We start from the raw sequence: 17,820 nt of genomic DNA, 5'->3' as shown, positions 1-17,820 counted from the left end.
CCCACCACACCGCTCCTCAGCAAGCCAGGGGAGGGGAGAAAATAAGATGGGAGCCTCTTGGGTTGAGATAAAAGCAGTTTAACAAAGAAACAGCAAAGCCAGGTGTGTGAGAAGCAAAGCAAAGCAAGATGTGCCCCTCTCCTTCCCATCAGCAGTGATGTCTGGTCACTCCCCAAGGAGCTGGGCTGTGGGACGTGGAACAGTTGCTTTGGAAGGCAAAAGGGGCTCACAAATGCCTCCCCCTTCCTGCTCCTCTCCATAAGTTTCTGTTGGTGTCATATGATGTAGAATATCTCCTTAGTCAGCTTGGGTCAGCTGTCCTGGCCTTGGCCCCTGCCAGGACACAGCTACTGGTGAAGGAATGCTGGAGGGACAGCCTTGATGCTGTGTGAGCAGCAGCCAAAACATTGATGTGCTATAAATACATGTTCTTAGCTACCAGCAGAAGGCACAGCTCTACAAGGGCTGCTGTGCAAAATCAGCACCACCTCAGAGGCAATACAATGCCATACAAAGTTACAGGGCATCTCTGCAGCATGAAGGCAAGAGGTACCCTAGTTACCACTTCAGGAGATAAAGGTGATTGACTGCAGGAGTGTAGCAGGGCACTGTGCCCAGCAAAAGGAGATAAAAGTCAGGCTGGTTTTTAGTGCCAAAAGGCATTATCAAGGAGCTTGACTTGATCAAAGCCCAGTCTCATTTCTGTGGGACGTGGGATTCCTGCTCACTCTTCTTTGGAGTGTGTCTGGAAATGCCCCCAAGAGTGGGGACTCCCCTCAAGGGTAACCTCAGGAGCTGAGTGAATGTGTCACCTGCTGTCACTTGTATGGGTAAATAACACCATTCTCTGTGGAATAAGTCATCCCTATGAGAAGTGATGATCCATAAGTAATGATTAAGCTTGCTTTGAACTGTTGATTCCACTAATAAGCAGCAGCTACAGTACAAATCCCGTGTGGGAAGTGTTCCTCTGACACATTGCCTACTTAAACACACTCTCATGGTCCTTTTGGGATCTTACAGTGCCAGGGTGGGTGGTGGCACCAAGGAGAGATTCCCATCCCCATCCCTGGTGCCCAACGTTGGGTCACTGGGGCCACAGGTAGCACCCACGGTGTGCAAGTAGTGGGAGCTCAGGACAGAGAGTGGCACTGAAGGGGACACCCCAGAGTATCCCCAGCTGCAGCAGCCATGAGATGATGGAGGTCAGGATCCTGCAGGGGAGAAGCAGGACACCAAGAAGGACAGCAGCCTGAGACTTCAGGGGAGGTATCTTTGCCCTCTTGAAAGACCTGCTGGGTGGAATCTCATGGGTTAGGACCCTAGAAGGTCGAGGTGCCCACAGAAGCTGCTTCATTTCAAGTGCCACATCCTCCATGCCCAAGAACAGTGTCTCCCCAAGAGTAGAAGATCAGGTGAAGGAGGTAAGATGCCTGCATGGATGGCCTTTGCTTCTTGTTCCTTCTCTTTTTAAGCTGCCAAGGTGTTGGTGGGTGGCTGCTGAATGGGGCCATATCACAGGCAGCCCCCCTCTCTCCATGGGTGTTTACACCTCTTCCCTTGTCCCTGACTTTCACTTTCACTTTCTGCCTCATCCTATTCCCGGAATAGGAGGGGAACGAGCTGCCAGGGTGCAGCATAAAAGGCAGAGCAGGAGTCAGGCTGCAGCCCAGTTGGTGCAGCCCAAGGCAGGTGCCAACAAGGACAATGGTGAGTCCATTCCCCTCATCCTTCCTGATACTTTCTGGCCTCACAGAGGAACAGGGACCCCAGTGGGTGGAGGGGAAGAAGAGGCCCAGAGGTCTGCTGGGGGTCTCTGGGGTGAGGAGAATGTGGTGGCTGGGAGCCTGTGCTCATCCCCCTGGCTTCTGCTGTGTCAGGACTCACCTATGGAATCCATGGCCTGACCTATGATATGAGGAGAAACCTCTTGTCTCTCACTCTCAACCTCTTTGGTGTTCCTGGATAAGGGCAAAGCTTGGGAGGTCTTCAGAGAGGATTCAGAGCCCAGACATGGGCAGTGTCTGTGAAGGCTTTGCCAGAAGGAGTCCTGGGGTGTGTGGGAGGCTGCAGTGGGGCAGCTTCTGTGTCTGGGACTGGGATGAGCTGCTGTGGTGCCTCCACATCCACAGGCTGTTCTAGGAGTTGGCTGCTGGCTTGTTGTGGTTAAACCTCAGCAGCAGCTCAGCTTGCAATCCAACTGAAACCTCGCCAATGTCAACTATTGATCTGATTGTCTCCCATCCAATGGGTTGTCTCACTTTTGCCTGGGGTGAGCTGCAGCTGCCAGAAGGGGTTAAACCACAACAAACCACAACCCTATGGAAGGAGGAAAGCAGAAGTGGGCCATGTCCTTGGGAGAGGCACAGAGCAGGGTGGGAGGGGGTTCAAGGGGGTCAGTGATTAGTGGAGACATGCACAAGGCTCCCCTGAGCTGCTGTTTCCACTCCAAACCTCTCTTCTCCTGCATGCTGGTGACTCTCCAGTCGTTCCCTGGGCTTTGGCAAACAGAGCTGTTTCTGTTGGGAGGCAAAGGGGAAGCTCCTGTGCCTTTCTCCCATCACTGTTGTCCTCACAGCATGGTGTGAGGCAAAAGAGGAGGCGTGGGGGAAGGAATTTGGTGCCAAGTGTGATTTGTTTGGCAAAGTGATGTAGGCTGAAGACTGTCCCAGATTGGAGCTTGGAGGTCTCCTTGTTCACCAGCCCATCTCCCCCTCTCCTCACAGGCCACGTTTGCCCTGAGCCATGGCAGCTGAAACCCCTGTGTCAGAGCCCATGTGCCTCATTGAGAACAGCCAGGAGAAGGGGCTGGTGATCCATCAGGAAGCCCTGAGGGTGCTGTCAGAGATCACCCAGCCCGTGGTGGTGGTGGCCATCGCAGGGCTGTACCGCACCGGCAAGTCCTACCTGATGAACAGACTGGCTCGTGAGAGGAGAGGTGAGGAGGGTCCCAGCCCAGGTGGCCAAAGGGCCTGGGGTTTTCCTACCTTGCATTCACAGACCCTCATGTGCTCCCCACAGGTTTCTCCCTGGGCTCCAGCGTGCAGTCCCAGACCAAAGGCATCTGGATGTGGTGCCTACCTCACCCCTGCCAGCCTGGACACACGCTGGTGCTGCTGGACACTGAAGGGCTGGGAGATGTGGAGAAGGTGTGGAAGAAGGAGAAATTCCCTTGGGGGGCCTTTTCACATCTTTGCTGGAGATCTTTTGGGCCCATCACCTACTGTGGCCCTCACTCTGTGTGCTGGGAAGAGCCAGAGGTCACGGGGAAGGAGGTCAGGGTACAGGAGCTGCCAAATTCTGAGGAGCTCAGGGAGCACTTAGGTAGAGGTCTGTGGGACCCTGAGAGTGAAAAGGAGAAGCTCAGCTACAGAAAGACATGGTGATGGCTTGGGAGTGGGGATCTGCAAAAGCTGCTGGTGCTATGGCCTGTTGGCCAGGGGCATTCAAGGGCTGGGGATTTGGGGCTACACTCACCTGGTTGGTAAGAGCTATGGGCTGTTGTTCCAGGGAGACACCCAGAATGACATGTGGATCTTTGTGCTGGCTGTGCTGCTCTCCAGCACCCTGATCTACAACAGCAAAGGCACCATTGACCAGCAAGCCATGGAGCAGCTGCAGTATCCTTGGTGGGACAGCAGCTCTGGGGATGCCCAGCGTGGTGGGTGAGGGGTTGACAAATGCTGATTCATCAAACAGCTGCAGAATGCTCCAGGATTATGTTTTGAGTCCTTACAAGTCCCATGTCGTTGACTTCTGGGTCCTCAATGTCTTTCCCTCACCTTCTCTTGGTGGGTCCAGGCTGTTCCCCATCCCTGTGGGTCTCCTCGCTTCCCCATGCTGTGCTGAGTGGTTGGAGGGTGGCGATGCCCCTGCATTCAGAGCCGAGGTCCCTCTTTCCTTAGCCAGCTCCCTAGCTATGTCCTGAAGCTGACTGAGCTTGTCAAGCTGAAAGCAGCACCCCAGAGCAGTGAAGATGAACTGAAGGACTCAGATAAATTCATCCTCTTCTTCCCAACATTTGTCTGGGCTGTGAGGGATTTCACTCTGCAGCTGAGGAGGAACGGGCAGCCCATCTCTGAGGACCAATACTTGGAGAACGCCCTGAAGCTGAAGGCTGGTAAGGGAATGGTCCAGCCTCAGGCACAGCAGCACTTCAGCCTCAGTCAACAACAGCCCCAGGCCCCTGGACTTATTCAGTGTCCTCTTACCCCACAGGTACCAGCCCAGAGATCCAAAGGTACAACCAGCTCAGGGAATGCATCCGGCAGTTCTTTCCAGGTCGCAAGTGCTTTGTGTTTTGCCCCCCAGCCAACTGGAGGGAGATGGATCGCTTGCAAGAGCTTCAGGATGATGAAATTGATGCTGAATTCCAGAAGCAGGTGGAGAAATTCTGCTGCCACATCTGGGAAACGTCTCCAGTGAAGACCGTGCCTGGTGGGCACATCATAACCGGGATCCGTGAGTACTGCTGTCCAGAGGGACAGTGGCCAGCAGCTCTGGGGACTGTGTGGGGAAGCATCAGATGCAGAGGGAGATGATGCAGGTGGGGAAAGGGAGAGATTTTCTGCTGGCTGCTGTCCCTGCCTCTGCATTTGGAGCTCCCAAATGGTGCAGGTGGGGTGAGAAAGCGATAGGAAGGGAAGTCCAGGAAGAGTCCATCAGGGAGGCAGCAGGGACACAGCAGGACCCAGGGCCTGCAGGGAGCCTGTGTTTTGTTCAGGCCACAGCTCTCTCATCCTTGTTCCTCCTTGGCAGTGCTGGGGAAGCTGGCAGAGACCTACGTGGAGGCCATCCGGAGCGGGGCCGTGCCGTGCGTGGAGAGCGCGGTGCTGGCCCTGGCAGAGGCGCAGAACACGGCAGCGGTGACAGAGGCTGTGGCCTTGTACCAGGCTCTGATGGCACAGAGGGTGAAGCTGCCCACAGAGACTCTTGAGGAGCTGCTGGAGCTGCACAGCCAGTATGAGAAGGAGATGCTGGAGCTGTTCATGGCACGGGCTTTTGAGGATGACATCGGCACTTTCCAGCTACAGCTCTTAGTAGGTGGCTCTATCCCATCCCATCCCATCCCATCCCCCTCTTCCCATCCCATCCCATCCCATCCCATCCCACTCCATCCATCCCATCCCATCCCATCCCATCCCATCCCATCCCATTCCATCCCATCCCATCCCACTCCATCCATCCCATCCCCCTCACCCCATCCCATCCCATCCCATCCCATCCCCCTCATCCCATCCCATCCCATCCCACCCCATCCATCCCATCCCATCCCATCCCTGCTTATCCCAGAGATGTGTCTCTGTCCTGAACCCTGCAGCCTTCCAGCCTCCCCCTGTCCTGCTGACTAATCCTTGTCCCTGAGGTTTATGAAGTCTGTGGCCCCTGGTGTGCTCTCTGCTCCCATGTACCTTGGTCCAGAGAGGTCTGTGGGTGCAGAATGGCCTCCCCATCTACCACCCAGATGATTACCCCACACACTGGGGATCTCAAACCCCATGTTTCCCAGGCTTGATCTTTGCCCATGGTGAGAGCAGCAGCCACAGTTCTCCTGTGGCTGATGCCTTCCCTCTGCATCTTTCCCACAGCACCAGGTAGAGGGAAAGAAAGAGAAGTTCTTAAAGGACAACGAGCAAGCGTCCCGTGAAAAGTGTGAGGCTGCTCTCAGGCACCTCTCCCAAGGCATGGAGAGACAGATCAGAGCTGGTGTCTACAGAGCTCCAGGAGGTTACCAGCTCTTCAGGAAAGATCATAAGGAGTTGTTGAAGAGATACAGGGAACTGCCTGGCAAGGGGGTGAAGGTAGGAACAGGAGAGGGGGAGGCTCCTTGTCCCATCTGCTTCCCCCAGCTGCTGTTTCTCCCCTCCACTCTCCTTTTCCTTGTGGTCCCACAGGCTGATGCTGTCCTGCTGGAGTTCCTCCAGGGAAGAAAGAAGCTGGTTGAAAACATCCTCACCACAGACCTCTCCTTGACACAGGAGGAGAAGAAGATGAAAAGTAACTCCGGGGTGGGAGCAATGCCACTGCGTGTGGAGAGCCCAGTGTGATGGAGGGGGACAACAGTCCTCCCCAGGGGCTCATGGGCTCACCTCCTGTCCTTGCCACATGCTGCTTCTCTCCCACCAGGTGCTCAAGAGCAGAATGAGATAGATGAGCTGAAAAAGAAGGTCCAGAGGAAGGAGGAGGCTGCAAAGAATCAGAAGCTGCAGAACCTCTCACGCAGTTGGGACGAGTACACTAAATGTCTGAGGAAGAAGCTGCATCTTAGCAGTGAGATCCAGCTGGAGGAGAACCAGAAGATGATCAGGCTTAAAACAGAGGTAACAAGTTGGAGAGCACGGGGGCCAGCAGACAGCAATGGCAAAGGGGTCCCTCCCCTTGCTTCTGTGCCCCTGCAAGTCCAGCTTTGTCTTCACAGGAGGAGGAGGCGTTGCGCAGAGAAGGCTTTGATGAGAAGGCCAAGGACATGCAGATGGTGAAAGAGAAACTGGAGGAGGAAAGAAAGAGCAAAAGGGACAAGATCCTGAGGGTGGCTGAACTGATATTATCAGTACTTGGTACTGCATTCGGTGTCATACGGTTCCTTAGGATATGATGAAGACCTTCTTTCTAACCCCTGTGTTCACAGTGTGTCGTGGAGGGACTTGCACTCCAACAGGGCAGGTGAAAAGGAGATTTACCCCCATCCAAACGATGAAATATTCTAACAAAGCCCCCACTGCTCTGAGGAGCTCAAAAGGTGGGGCTCCACTTTACCCTGCTCAAAGCTGAATCAAACACGGTCACGTTAGTCCCCATGGGTTAAGGACCCTGAGTTCCCATGTGATCATCGTGTCCAACTTTACACCCAAGTGTGTGTGTGTGTGTTTTCCCCAAGAATGAAGTGCCACAGTGTGCTGTGTCCCCAAGTCCCACCCCTTTCAACTGGGAGAGTCCTTGCTGCAAGATGCAGAGCAGGGCAGCGACCTCCACGCTCACTTGTCTCGTGCTTCCATGCCAGAGCTCAAGCCAAAGCATTTGTGGTGCCAGGTAGTTTGAAAAGACACTATAACCTTCTGGGCTGCCTTATTTTAGCTAAACTGGGAGGATCTTGCTCAAGGAATTGTGCTCTTTTGCTGTTGTTTATAAATGCATTCAGCCTCAACAGGGGTTCTGACAACACTGAGTATTGAGCATGTTCCATAGTTGTTGTGTGCTGCTGCTCAGAAGCATTGGGGTGGGTGAAGTACTGAAATGGGGCAAAAGCTCTAATCTTGATGGCTATTCAATAAACTTTGGGCCTATTTAGAATGCATTCCCTGCTCTTAACACTTGGTACTTGCTGTGAAAGGGGCAAATCTGAAGCTTAGAAGCTAAAACAGGACCACGTTGGTGTAGCTGCAGGTTGTGTGGGTGCAGATCAGGTCCAAGGGAAGGGAAAACAGGTTGGAAAACTCTATCTCTCTCAAGAAAGCTCTTTTTAAGCCAGTCCCTATGCATGTGGATGATTTTTTGGTTCTTCCTGAAAGGTTCTTCCTTACTGGAGGTAAGGTATGAGGCCAAGTCTCCTCTTCACTCCCAAAGGTGGGATTAGAGCCCACCTGTGCTGCAGAGGCCACTATGCTTAACAAAACCCAGCCTGGCTGCACTGTCCCCTTTTCCATGCCAAGGAGAGAGATTGCAGAAAGGCAATGCCATGTTTTTATCAAGCAAAATGCAGCTTTAGCCCAGAGTTTCCTGGAGAATTCTGGCTCCTGCAAGAGAAGATGTCCTCCCAGAGCACCTGGTCTCTCACTTCATCTGAAGACATGAACAAGGTCACACTGTCTTTGGTGGTGAAGGCCTGACTCAACTGTCTCCAGGAACCCAACTTTTCTTTACCTGGAAGGGAAACACTTCTAACCACTTCCCAGGAGGACAGAAACGTTCACCTGCAGTATCATCACAGTGATAAGAGTTGTCAGACTCACACAGTCATTACAGAGTCATCATAGGCTCATAGACTCATCATAGAGTCACAGAGTCATCAGTGTCATAGAGTGCTCTGAGAGGCATCATCGAGTCATCAGAGATTCACAGTCATCAAAGAGGCATCATAGCTAAGCCATAGAGCCATCATAGAGCCATAAAGCCATCATAAAGTCACAGAGCCATCAGAGGCATCATAGCTAAGCCATAGAGCCATCATAGAGCCATAAAGCCATCATAAAGTCACAGAGCCATCAAAGAGTCATCATAGCTAAGCCATAGAGCCATCATAGAGTCATAAAGCCATCATAGAGTCATCATAGAGTCACAGAGCCATCAAAGAGTCATCATAGCTAAGCCATAGAGCCATCATAGAGCCATAAAGCCATCATAGAGTCATCATAGAGTCACAGAGCCATCAGAGTCATCATAGCTAAGCCATAGAGCCATCATAGAGTCATCACAGAGTCACAGAGCCATCAGAGTCATCATAGCTAAGCCATAGAGCCATCATAGAGCCATAAAGTCATCATAGAGTCATCATAGAGTCACAGAGCCATCAGAGGCATCATAGCTAAGCCATAGAGCAATAAAGCCATCATAGATTCACAGTCATCAAAGAGGCATCATAGCTAAGCCATGGAGCCATCATAGAGCCATAAGGTCATCATAAAGTCACAGAGCCATCAAAGAGTCATCATAGCTAAGCCATGGAGCCATCATAGAGCCATAAGGTCATCATAAAGTCAGAGTCATAAAAGAGGCATCATAGCTAAGCCACAGAGCCATAAAGCCATCATAGAGTCATCATAGAGTCACAGAGCCATCAGAGTCATCATAGCTAAGCCATAGAGCCATCATAGAGCCATAAAGCCATCATAGAGTCATCATAGAGTCACAGAGCCATCAGAGGCATCATAGCTAAGCCACAGAGCCATAAAGCCATCATAGAGTCATCATAGAGTCACAGAGCCATCAGAGTCATCATAGCTAAGCCATAGAGCCATCATAGAGCCATAAAGCCATCATAGAGTCATCATAGAGTCACAGAGCCATCAGAGTCATCATAGCTAAGCCATAGAGCCATAAAGCCATCATAGAGTCATCATAGAGTCACAGAGCCATCAGAGGCATCATAGCTAAGCCATAGAGCCATCATAGAGTCACAGAGCCATCAGAGTCATCATAGCTAAGCCATAGAGCCATCATAGAGCCATAAAGCCATCATAGAGCCATCATAGATTCACAGAGTCATCAAAGAGTCATCAATGCCCCTTTGGCACCTGGATGGGGAAGCAAGCTGTGTATTGCATCCCCCCTGGCAGTGCTGTTCAGCTGTATCATCCTCAGCTCCACTCCAACAGCTCTGAGGGTGAATTCAGGATCTGGCAGGGAATGCAGGACACCAGGGAGGGCCAGGACTGCCAGGTGATATCTGCAGCTCAGCACCAGCTAGACCTCCTCTCCTGTTTGGGGAAGACAATTGTTCCCAGCAGACAGAGGAAAGAAACAAGAGATGGGGGGAACACAAGAGTCTCCTGCAACAAGAAGCTCCCAGGAGCTGAGGCCCCCAGGGGAAGATGGGCAGCCTGGGTGAGTAAGAAAGCCCCTGAACTGCCCAGGGTCCCAGCAGTGAGTGTGCAGCAGAGCAGGTTCCTGCAGATGGGGAGGTGAGGGCTGCTCTGGGAGCTGAGCTGGAACAGCCTCTTCCCAGCACTGGCACCCCCAGGGACCCTCCCTGGGGAGATGCTGATGCTGCCTTGGGCTGAGGCAGCCACAGGGCTGGCTGCTGCAGCAGGGACAAGCCCACAGGGAGCCTCCCAGGCACAGCAACAACACAGCCCTTCTCTCCTCCCTTTGCTGCCCCAGCACAGTCGTTTCCTGCAGCTCTGGCAGCTCGGGGCTGGCAGCTGCTTTGCTCACTCTCTATCACACAGCAAACAGGCAGCTTGCTCTCGCCATGCACCTGGGAGCCCTCATCCTCACTGCCCTGCTGGGGACACTCCTGGGTAAGTCCTGCCTTTTTTGAGCTCAGCACCTACTTCTTCTTCCCCTGGGACACCCTCAGCAGCCTCCTCAGACCATGTGGGGAAATGCTCTTGAAGGCCAGGAGAGCGCTGGGCAATGTCAGCTGGCATTTGTGGCTCTGCCCTGCTGCTCTCAAGGTGCTCTTGCTGTTGGGAAGCACAAAGGAGAGATCCCTCAGAGCCCTTCTCCATCTCCTCTCTGCCTTTTCAACCCTGCCTCTCTGTGCCTGTCTCTTCTGACCCAGCTGCTCTCAGCACAGGAGCTCTCAGCTCTCTCTGCTGTCCCTCTGTTCTCCCTTTCCCATGCTCATCAGCACATCTGCTCACAGCTGCCCCGGGGCCCTTCAAGCTCCCATCCCACTGCCATGAGCAGGGCTCCCATTCTGTCTGCTGCCTGCATGTGTCTGCCATGGCCTCCCCTTTTCTCCTGCTTGCAACCCTTGCTGCCACTCAGCTCAGCCCTGCATGTGCTCAGGGAGCTGAGGAGCCCTCTGAGCTGACAGGGATGGGCAAGCAGGAGGAGTGTTGTTGCCCAGAGCCTTTCCCTGCACAGCTACTGACCTTCTCTTCCTTCCAGGCACCTTGGGGCAGGTCAGCATCACCCAGCCTGAAACACAAGTCAAACTCAAGCAGGGACACACCTTCCAAACTACCTGCACTTACCAGAGCTCTGTGTTTCGAGGCTTGCTCTGGTACCAGCAGAGGAAAGGCCAAGCTCCCCAGCTGCTCTCCCTTCAGGCAAGATCTGCCTCCCAGGTCAATGGGCGACTCAGGACCGTGCTGAACACCACGGGGAAATACAGCCTCCTGCAGCTGGAGGCACTCGAGGTCTCTGACAGTGCCTTGTACCTCTGTGCTGTGCAAGACACGGTGCTGCAGGGAGCTGCCTGGGCTGTGCAACAACCCAGCCCAGGGAGGGGCTGCTCTTGCTCAGCTCCAAGAGTCAGTGACTGCAAGGGCCCCACTGCCCCATGTCCCAGCTTCTCTTTGCTCTGGCACTGATCAGAACCCAGCTTGTGTCCCCACCTTGTCCCTGCCACCCAAGGCACTGCCTTTGCTCCTTGGCAACACGAGGCAATGCCCAGCAGCAAAAGGATTACTCAGAGTCCTAAGCTGGGATGCAGAAAACTTGCATGGCTCTGAGGTGGGAAGCTTGTAGAGGAGGCAGCCAGAGCAGGGAGAGCAGCAGCAGCAGCTGCAGAAGGTCTGTGCCCATCACCCACAGGGGAGATGCCACAGGGCATCCATCTCCCTGCCCCACGCAGGGCCAGCGGCCAGCACATGCCCCAGCTTGGCTCAGGGACTCCTACAGCCCAGCACAACAGGAGATGGGAGAGAGAATAAGGCAGGGGAGGGAGATGTTGGCCATGATTGCAGAGCCCCCTGTGCCCTGCTGTGCAAGGGCAGCCCTGGCTGCTCAGCCTCTGCCAAAGCGATGCCGTGAGCTGTGTCCTCAGCACAGAATCTCAGGCTGGACTCCTGGGGTTCCTCCTCTGGGCTGGCCACAGTTACTTTAGCAGGGGGAGAGGGGAAGAGAAGGGGCTCCAGACTCACTTGTTCCTGAGGAGGAGGCAGGAGAGGTGGATGAGAGAGCAGGGACTTGGGTTGCCTTTTCTAGCTGCCCTTCATGGCTGCAGGACCTGAGGCAGCCTCAGCAGAGGTAACAATTGCCTGAGGCATTTCCAACACTGCTGCCTTTGCATTTCCAGCTCTGGGCCATGCCCATTGCCCAGTGAAGGCTGCTTCTGAGCTCTGGGATGAAAGGTCCCAGCGTTTCCAAGGCAGGAATGCAGCAGTGCAGGCAGCAGACTCAGCTCAGGTGCTGGAGGGGATAACACAGGCAACTGGAGTCAGCCTGGGCCACTCTGGTGGGGCTGTTGGAAGTGTCATTGTCAGGGAGAAGATCCAGCCATCCTCAGCTGGATGTCCCAGAGCAGCCAGGCATGAGGATGTGCCATGTGCAGCTCTTTCCCTCCTCCATCAGCTCAGCCTGAGGGTCTCTTGTTGTTGCCTCTCCAGCTGTGTGGGGTTTTCCCCATCTCTCTGGAGCTGCTTCTGCTGGGGAGCCAGTGCAGCCAAAGCCTCTGCTGAGAGCATTGCCAGGGAGCTCTGCTGGGACAGGGCTGAGTCCCCTCTCTCTGGAGCTGCTTCTGCTGGGGACCAAGTGTAAGCCAAAGCCTCTGCTGAGAGCATGGCCAGGGAGCTCTGCTGGGACAGGGCTGAGTCCCCTCTCTCTGGAGCTGATGCTGGGCTCGAGCTACTCCAGAGCTGATGGTGACAGAGTGAAGCTTTTACCTTGTTACTTCAGAGATATAAGTAAAGATGTGACAGTGCAAAGACACTCGTCAGTAAATGGTTTGGGGATTGCAGTGAGTCCATAGCTGAAGTCAGAGTGCTGTGCTGTCACAGGGAAGGGAGGATATGAGAGCTTAGTCCTTCCATGTCTGAGCTCTGGAGAGCTGTCAGATGAACATCTGCATTCATTTCTGGGCACTGAGTGGCAATGAAAACGTGAATCAGCTGGAGAGGGTGCAAAGGATTGGACTAGGAGTGAGTGATGAGAGGTGTGCAGCACATGGGCTCTGAGGCAACCTGGAGAGAGGTGCACCTTCCCACACTCGGCTCTGTGCCAGCAATTAACGGCCACTTCCCTTCCCCTCATCATCTGAGATATCTGGAAGGAACAGCATCACCCTTTGAGATATTTGGGTCTTTCTGTGCTGGCCACTAAGCACAAGCACATTGCACTGGAGCAGATGCTGGGCTTGAGCTTCTCCAGAGCTGATGGTGACAGAGTGAAGCTTTTACCTTGTTACTTCAGAGATATAAGTAAAGATGTGACAGTGCAAAGACACTGGTCAGTAAATGGTTTGGGGATTGCAGTGGGTCCATAGCTGAAGAGAAGTCAGAGTGCTGTGCTGTCACAGGGAAGGGAGGATATGAGAGCTTAGTCCTTCCATGTCTGAGCTCTGGAGAGCCAGATGAACATCTGCATTCATTTCTGGGCACTGAGTGGCAATGAAAACGTGAATCAGCTGGAGAGGGTGCAAAGGATTGGACTAGGAGTGAGTGATGAGAGGTGTGCAGCACATGGCCTCTGAGGCAACCTGGAGAGAGGTGCACCTTCCCACGCTCGGCTCTGTGCCAGCAATTAACGGCCACTTCCCTCTGCACCAGCAATTAACGGGGCGCGTTGCTGCAGGGGGGCAGCAGCAGTCGGGGCTGGGCACGGAGCAGCTTGTGAGCGCTTTTCCCTTCTTTTCCCTCGGCAGTGGCTGCGGGCAGAGCTCAGGTGCAGCAGGAGCCGTGGGCAGAGACCACCGAAGGCATCGCCATCACCATCAACTGCTCCCACCCCAACATCAAGTTAACCGAGTTCATCCACTGGTACCGTCAATTGCCGGGCCGGGCTCCCCAATGGCTCGTGAGCTCTCTCCGAGGGTCCCAGGAGCTGCGGTCGCCGTCGGGGCGGCTGTGGGTGTCTGCAGACCGGCGTTCCAGCGGGCTGTGGCTCTCCAAGCCCCGGCACGGGGATGCTGCCGTGTACTGGTGCGCGTTGTTAGACACGGCGAGACGAGCCGGGGCTGCGGTCGGACACGAACCGGCGCGGGTGGCACGGAGGGGCCGATAGAGGGCGCTGCCGCCCGCCGCTTGGGTGGCATCCTGCTGCCATCGGTCCCGAGCGCTCCTCGGGTCCGGTCGCATCCTGCTGCCAGCGGTCCCGAGCGCTCCTCGGGTCCGGTCACATCCTGCTGCGATCGCTCCTGAGCGCTCCTCAGGTCCAGTCGCATCCTGCTGCCATCAGTCCCGTGCGCTCCTCGGGTCCGGTCGCATCCTGCTGCCATCGGTCCCGAGCGCTCCTCGGGTCCGGTCGCATCCTGCTGCCATCGGTCCTGAGCGCTCCTCGGGTCCGGTCGCATCCTGCTGCCATCGGTCCCCAGCTCTCCTCTGGTCCAGTCGCATCCTGCTGCCATCGGTCCCCAGCTCTCCTCGGGTCCGGTCGCATCCTGCTGCCATCGGTCCCGTGCTCTCCTCGGGTCCGGTCGCATCCTGCTGCCATCGATCCCGAGCGCTCCTCTGGTCCTGTCGCATCCTGCTGCCATCGGTCCCCAGCTCTCCTCGGGTCCAGTCTCCTCGGGTCCGGTCGCATCCTGCTGCCATCGGTCCCCAGCTCTCCTCGGGTCGTTACTGGTGCAAAACGCATCGGCGTCGGGGGGGGAGGGGGGGTGACTCTGCTCATGCTCTGGAGGAGTTCGCTGAATTATATCAGCCTGGGGCACGCTTTTGGGTGTCTGTCTGTGTCCCACTTGGCAATTGGTCTGTCTGTCCTGGCTTGGACCCAATGGCACTGGGAAGGGCTCTGAGAAACAATGTGCTGGCCTCTTTCTGCCTCCTCGTGTTTTAGAGCAGGGAGGGAGGTGTTGGAAGAGAAGTGATGTGGTAGACCACAGAAATGTCTGGGTTTAAGATCTAGATCGTTGAAGTTGCCAATCAGAGCAGGCAGCAACACTGAGCCCTGGGGAATCATGGAATGGTGGGGTTGGGAGGGATCTTTAGAGATCATCCAGTGCAACCCCCTGCAGAAGCAGGGTCACCTAGATCAGGTCACACAGGGATGTGTCCATGGGGGTCTTGAAGAGCTCCAAGGAAGGAGCATCCACACCCTCCCTGGGCAGCCTGTGCCAGGGCTCCCTCACTCAAACACTGACACAGTTCCTCCTTATGTTTAAATGGAACTGTTTGTGTTCCAGCTTTATCTCACCATCCCTTGTCCTGTTGCTAGATACTATAGAAAAGAGGGATGTCCCAACCACCCACCATTCACATAGTTGTAACTATTAATGAGATCCCCCTCAGTCTCCTCTGCTCCGTACTAAACAGCCCCAGGTCCTGCAGCCTTTCCTTGTGTGAAAGATGCTCCAGTCCCCTGATCATCCTGGTGTCCCTGCACTGGCCTCTCTCCAGCACTTCCCTGTCCCTCTGGAGCTGAGGAGCCCAGAACTGGCCACAGGACTCCAGATGAGGCCTCACAGGGGCAGAGCAGAGGGGGAGAAGAACCTCCCTTGATCTGCTGCCCACACTCTTCCTCATGCCCCAAGAATGCCATTGGCTTCTTGCTCACGAGGGCACGTTGCTGGCTCATGGTCAGTTTATTTTCAGCCAGCACTCCCAGGTACTTCTCCTGGAGCTGCTCTCCAGCAGGTCACCCCCAGCCTGGCCTGGTGCAGGGGGTTGTTCTTTCCCAGCTGCAGGACTCTGCCCTTGTCCTTGTTGAACCTCAGCAGGTTCCTCTCTGCCCAACTCTCCAGCTGGACGAGATCCCGCTGAATGGCAGCACAGCCTCTGGGGAATCAGCCAGTGCTCCCAGTTTGGTGCCAGCAGGGAACTTGCTGAGGGTCCCTCTGTCTCCTCACCCAGGTGGTTGATGAAGATGTTGAACAAGAACCCATCCCTGTGCAACTCCACTGGCCACTGGCCTCCAACTCAGTTCTGTGCCATTGATCCCCATCCTCTGGCCTCTGTCATTCATCCAGCTCTCAGGAACACCACAGGTGACCAGCATCCAGCTGAACCTCACTCCATTTCCCACCACTCTCTGGGCCTGGTCATCCAGACAGTTCTCTCTCTATTTCTCCACTTAGAGGCTCCAAACACCACGATTTTGCTTGTCACAGACTCAGTCCCTTTCCTCACCACCGTGCCAGCAGCATGTGGGGGAGCCCCAAGCCCTGTCTTTATGCCTTGCACAGGTGTAGAGCTGCACTGGGGATGGGGCTGCAGGTCCCTCCATTCCTGCTCTGCCCCAGCCAGCACTGAGCCAACCCCTTACACATTAAAATATCTTTCTTTCCCTTTTATTAGCTTCCTCCCCATCTCCAAGTCATTATGAACAGTCAAATACTGAGCAGCTGCTTCCAAAACCAAGGGCTAAAAGACACCTGAAACCTACATCTGTGTTTCCCAGAGCCCTGAACGTTATGAGAAGCTGTTGTGCTTTCAAAAGCCCTCCCAGCAACAAAGAGCACACAGGAGCAGATGCACTCTACAGCAAGGGAGAGATGTTCCCTTACACAGAAGAGCTTACAAAGGGAGAGGAAAGGCATGACAACGTGCAGAAAGCCACAGAGACTGTTGCTCTGCTGTGAAGACAAGCAAAGGCAATGGGTGAATGGCCTTTGTTCTTGCCCTCCTCACCCCAGAGGTGTGACTGACATGCTCTGGAACCCTGTGCTGCTGAGAGTCTGGTTCTACAGTGTGCTGAGGGATTCTCAGGGAACAGGGATATGGGAGGCAGGAAAAATCATCTTCACCATGTGTGTGTCCTGCTAATCCAGTCAGGTGGATGTGTGTGTGCTTTTCCTTTTGTGTCTCACAGGTTCTAGTAGGCTACACAGAGGTCTGTGCTGACAAGATGGAGAAGGGACAAGGGAGAAATGCAGAGGGGTGATGGAAGTAGATACTTTCCTTTGGAAAGACAGCCAGGTTTGGGGCAAACACAAAAGACAGAGCAAGTGAGAGAAGGAAGCAAGCTGCTCTACAGGTGTATTTCTGCCTGTGTTGCAGGTCTGCTTGGAGGTGATCCCCCAGAGCAATTCTTCTCTGAGGTGTCAGCCACAGTTGGGAAACGAGTGCTTCTGCCCTGCCAGTCCCCCAGTGAGGACAGGGACTGGAATCTCTTCTGGTACTGGCAGCTCCTGGGGCAAACACTGACATTCCTCCTGCAGGCATTCAGATCTCCAGGGAATGCCAAGTTCCACAAGGGCCAGTTCTCTGTGGTGGCCTATGAAAATGAAGCAGCTCCCTTAGAAGGGCTGATTCTGTCCTTCCAGGATCACTGTGCTCTGAAACACCACGTTAACATGAGCCCCATGTCCACTCGTGCAAAATCAGCCTTGCCAAGGAACATCACAGGAGGGGTGAGGAACAGGAAAGCAAAGATGATGATGATGATGGAGTTACCCTGTGGTTGCACTTACTGTTTGCCAGCACTGAGAACCCAAAGGTGATTTGGACAACCCAAGGACTCAGCTTGGCCTGTTCTATGAAGAGAACAAGGAGCCTCCTGCAGCTGCATCACGTCTACTACAAGAGGTTTTTACCCAGTAGCACGAAAGATGAAGTACACAGAGCATCATCAGACTGGATCTGAAGGACACCTGCTTGTGTCATGGCAGGAATGACAGGCAAAGACACCCAAAGGGTACCCTGGCAATTGAAACAACTTTCTCTTTACCCACCTAAGCTGGAGGGTGGCACAGGGCAAGGAGCAACAGCGGTGTATGGGATCATTTAAGCCTCGATCCCTGCAGACAGGGGATGGGAGAAGGGTCAGGTTGGGATGGGGGGGCGGGGTACAGGGAGAGACCCGCGAGTTGCCGCTGGCAGCCAGTAGGATGGGAGGAGAGGGAGAGGGAGAGGAGGGAGAGGGAGAGGGAGGGGGAGATGGAGAGGGAGGGGGAGGGGGAGAGGGAGAGGGAGAGGGAGAGGGAGAGGGAGAGGGAGAGGGAGGGGAAGGGGGAGGGGGAGAGGGAGAGGGAGAGGGAGAGGGAGAGGGAGAGGGAGAGGGAGAGGGAGAGGGAGAGGGAGAGGGAGGGGTAGAGAGCGCAGGATGCCACTGGCTGCTTTTGCCTCCGACGCCCGTTGCTGGATCGCGGCCAATTTGTTGTGCACCACAACCCTGCAGTGTTTCCCTGCAGAACGTCCCGCCCCTTGCGGTGCGGCGGCCGTGTGGGTGCTCGGAGGGGCGTTTGGTGCGGGGGGCCGGGCCGGGCCGGGGCGGCCGTGCGGGCTTCGGGCAGAGGCGCGGGCGCTGTGGCGGCGAGGGGCCGAGGCGACGGGGCGGGCA

General features: G+C 54.9%; 2 protein-coding genes across 2 annotated transcripts in view; both read left to right on the top strand.

Annotated features, from left to right (window-relative positions):
* Positions 1 to 1,615: 1,615 nt before the first annotated feature.
* LOC133629215 (guanylate-binding protein 1-like) lies at positions 1,616 to 7,161 on the top strand. Its single transcript, XM_062019874.1, has 11 exons — positions 1,616 to 1,710; positions 2,727 to 2,938; positions 3,022 to 3,149; positions 3,511 to 3,620; positions 3,918 to 4,120; positions 4,219 to 4,461; positions 4,759 to 5,039; positions 5,589 to 5,801; positions 5,895 to 5,997; positions 6,127 to 6,320; positions 6,419 to 7,161. Exons 2-11 carry the CDS (start codon positions 2,746 to 2,748, stop codon positions 6,593 to 6,595), a joined length of 1,845 nt encoding a protein of 614 aa, XP_061875858.1. The 5' UTR covers positions 1,616 to 1,710; positions 2,727 to 2,745; the 3' UTR covers positions 6,596 to 7,161.
* A 2,683-nt stretch (positions 7,162 to 9,844) lies between these two features.
* The window catches only part of LOC133629226 (M1-specific T cell receptor alpha chain-like), a 142,636-nt gene continuing 134,660 nt past the window's right edge, over positions 9,845 to 17,820 (top strand). Inside the window, exons 1-2 of the mRNA XM_062019885.1 lie at positions 9,845 to 9,956; positions 13,247 to 13,532. Coding sequence (XP_061875869.1) covers positions 9,908 to 9,956; positions 13,247 to 13,532 — 335 coding nt within the window. The 5' untranslated portion in view covers positions 9,845 to 9,907. The remainder of the gene's footprint in view (positions 9,957 to 13,246; positions 13,533 to 17,820) is intronic.

Source organism: Colius striatus, unplaced genomic scaffold (genome assembly GCF_028858725.1).
Source record: "Colius striatus isolate bColStr4 unplaced genomic scaffold, bColStr4.1.hap1 scaffold_34, whole genome shotgun sequence".
In the NCBI taxonomy this organism is placed as follows: Eukaryota; Metazoa; Chordata; class Aves; order Coliiformes; family Coliidae; genus Colius; species Colius striatus.
Note: the sequence above shows the minus strand (reverse complement) of the source record. Positions and strands in the feature narration are given on the sequence as shown.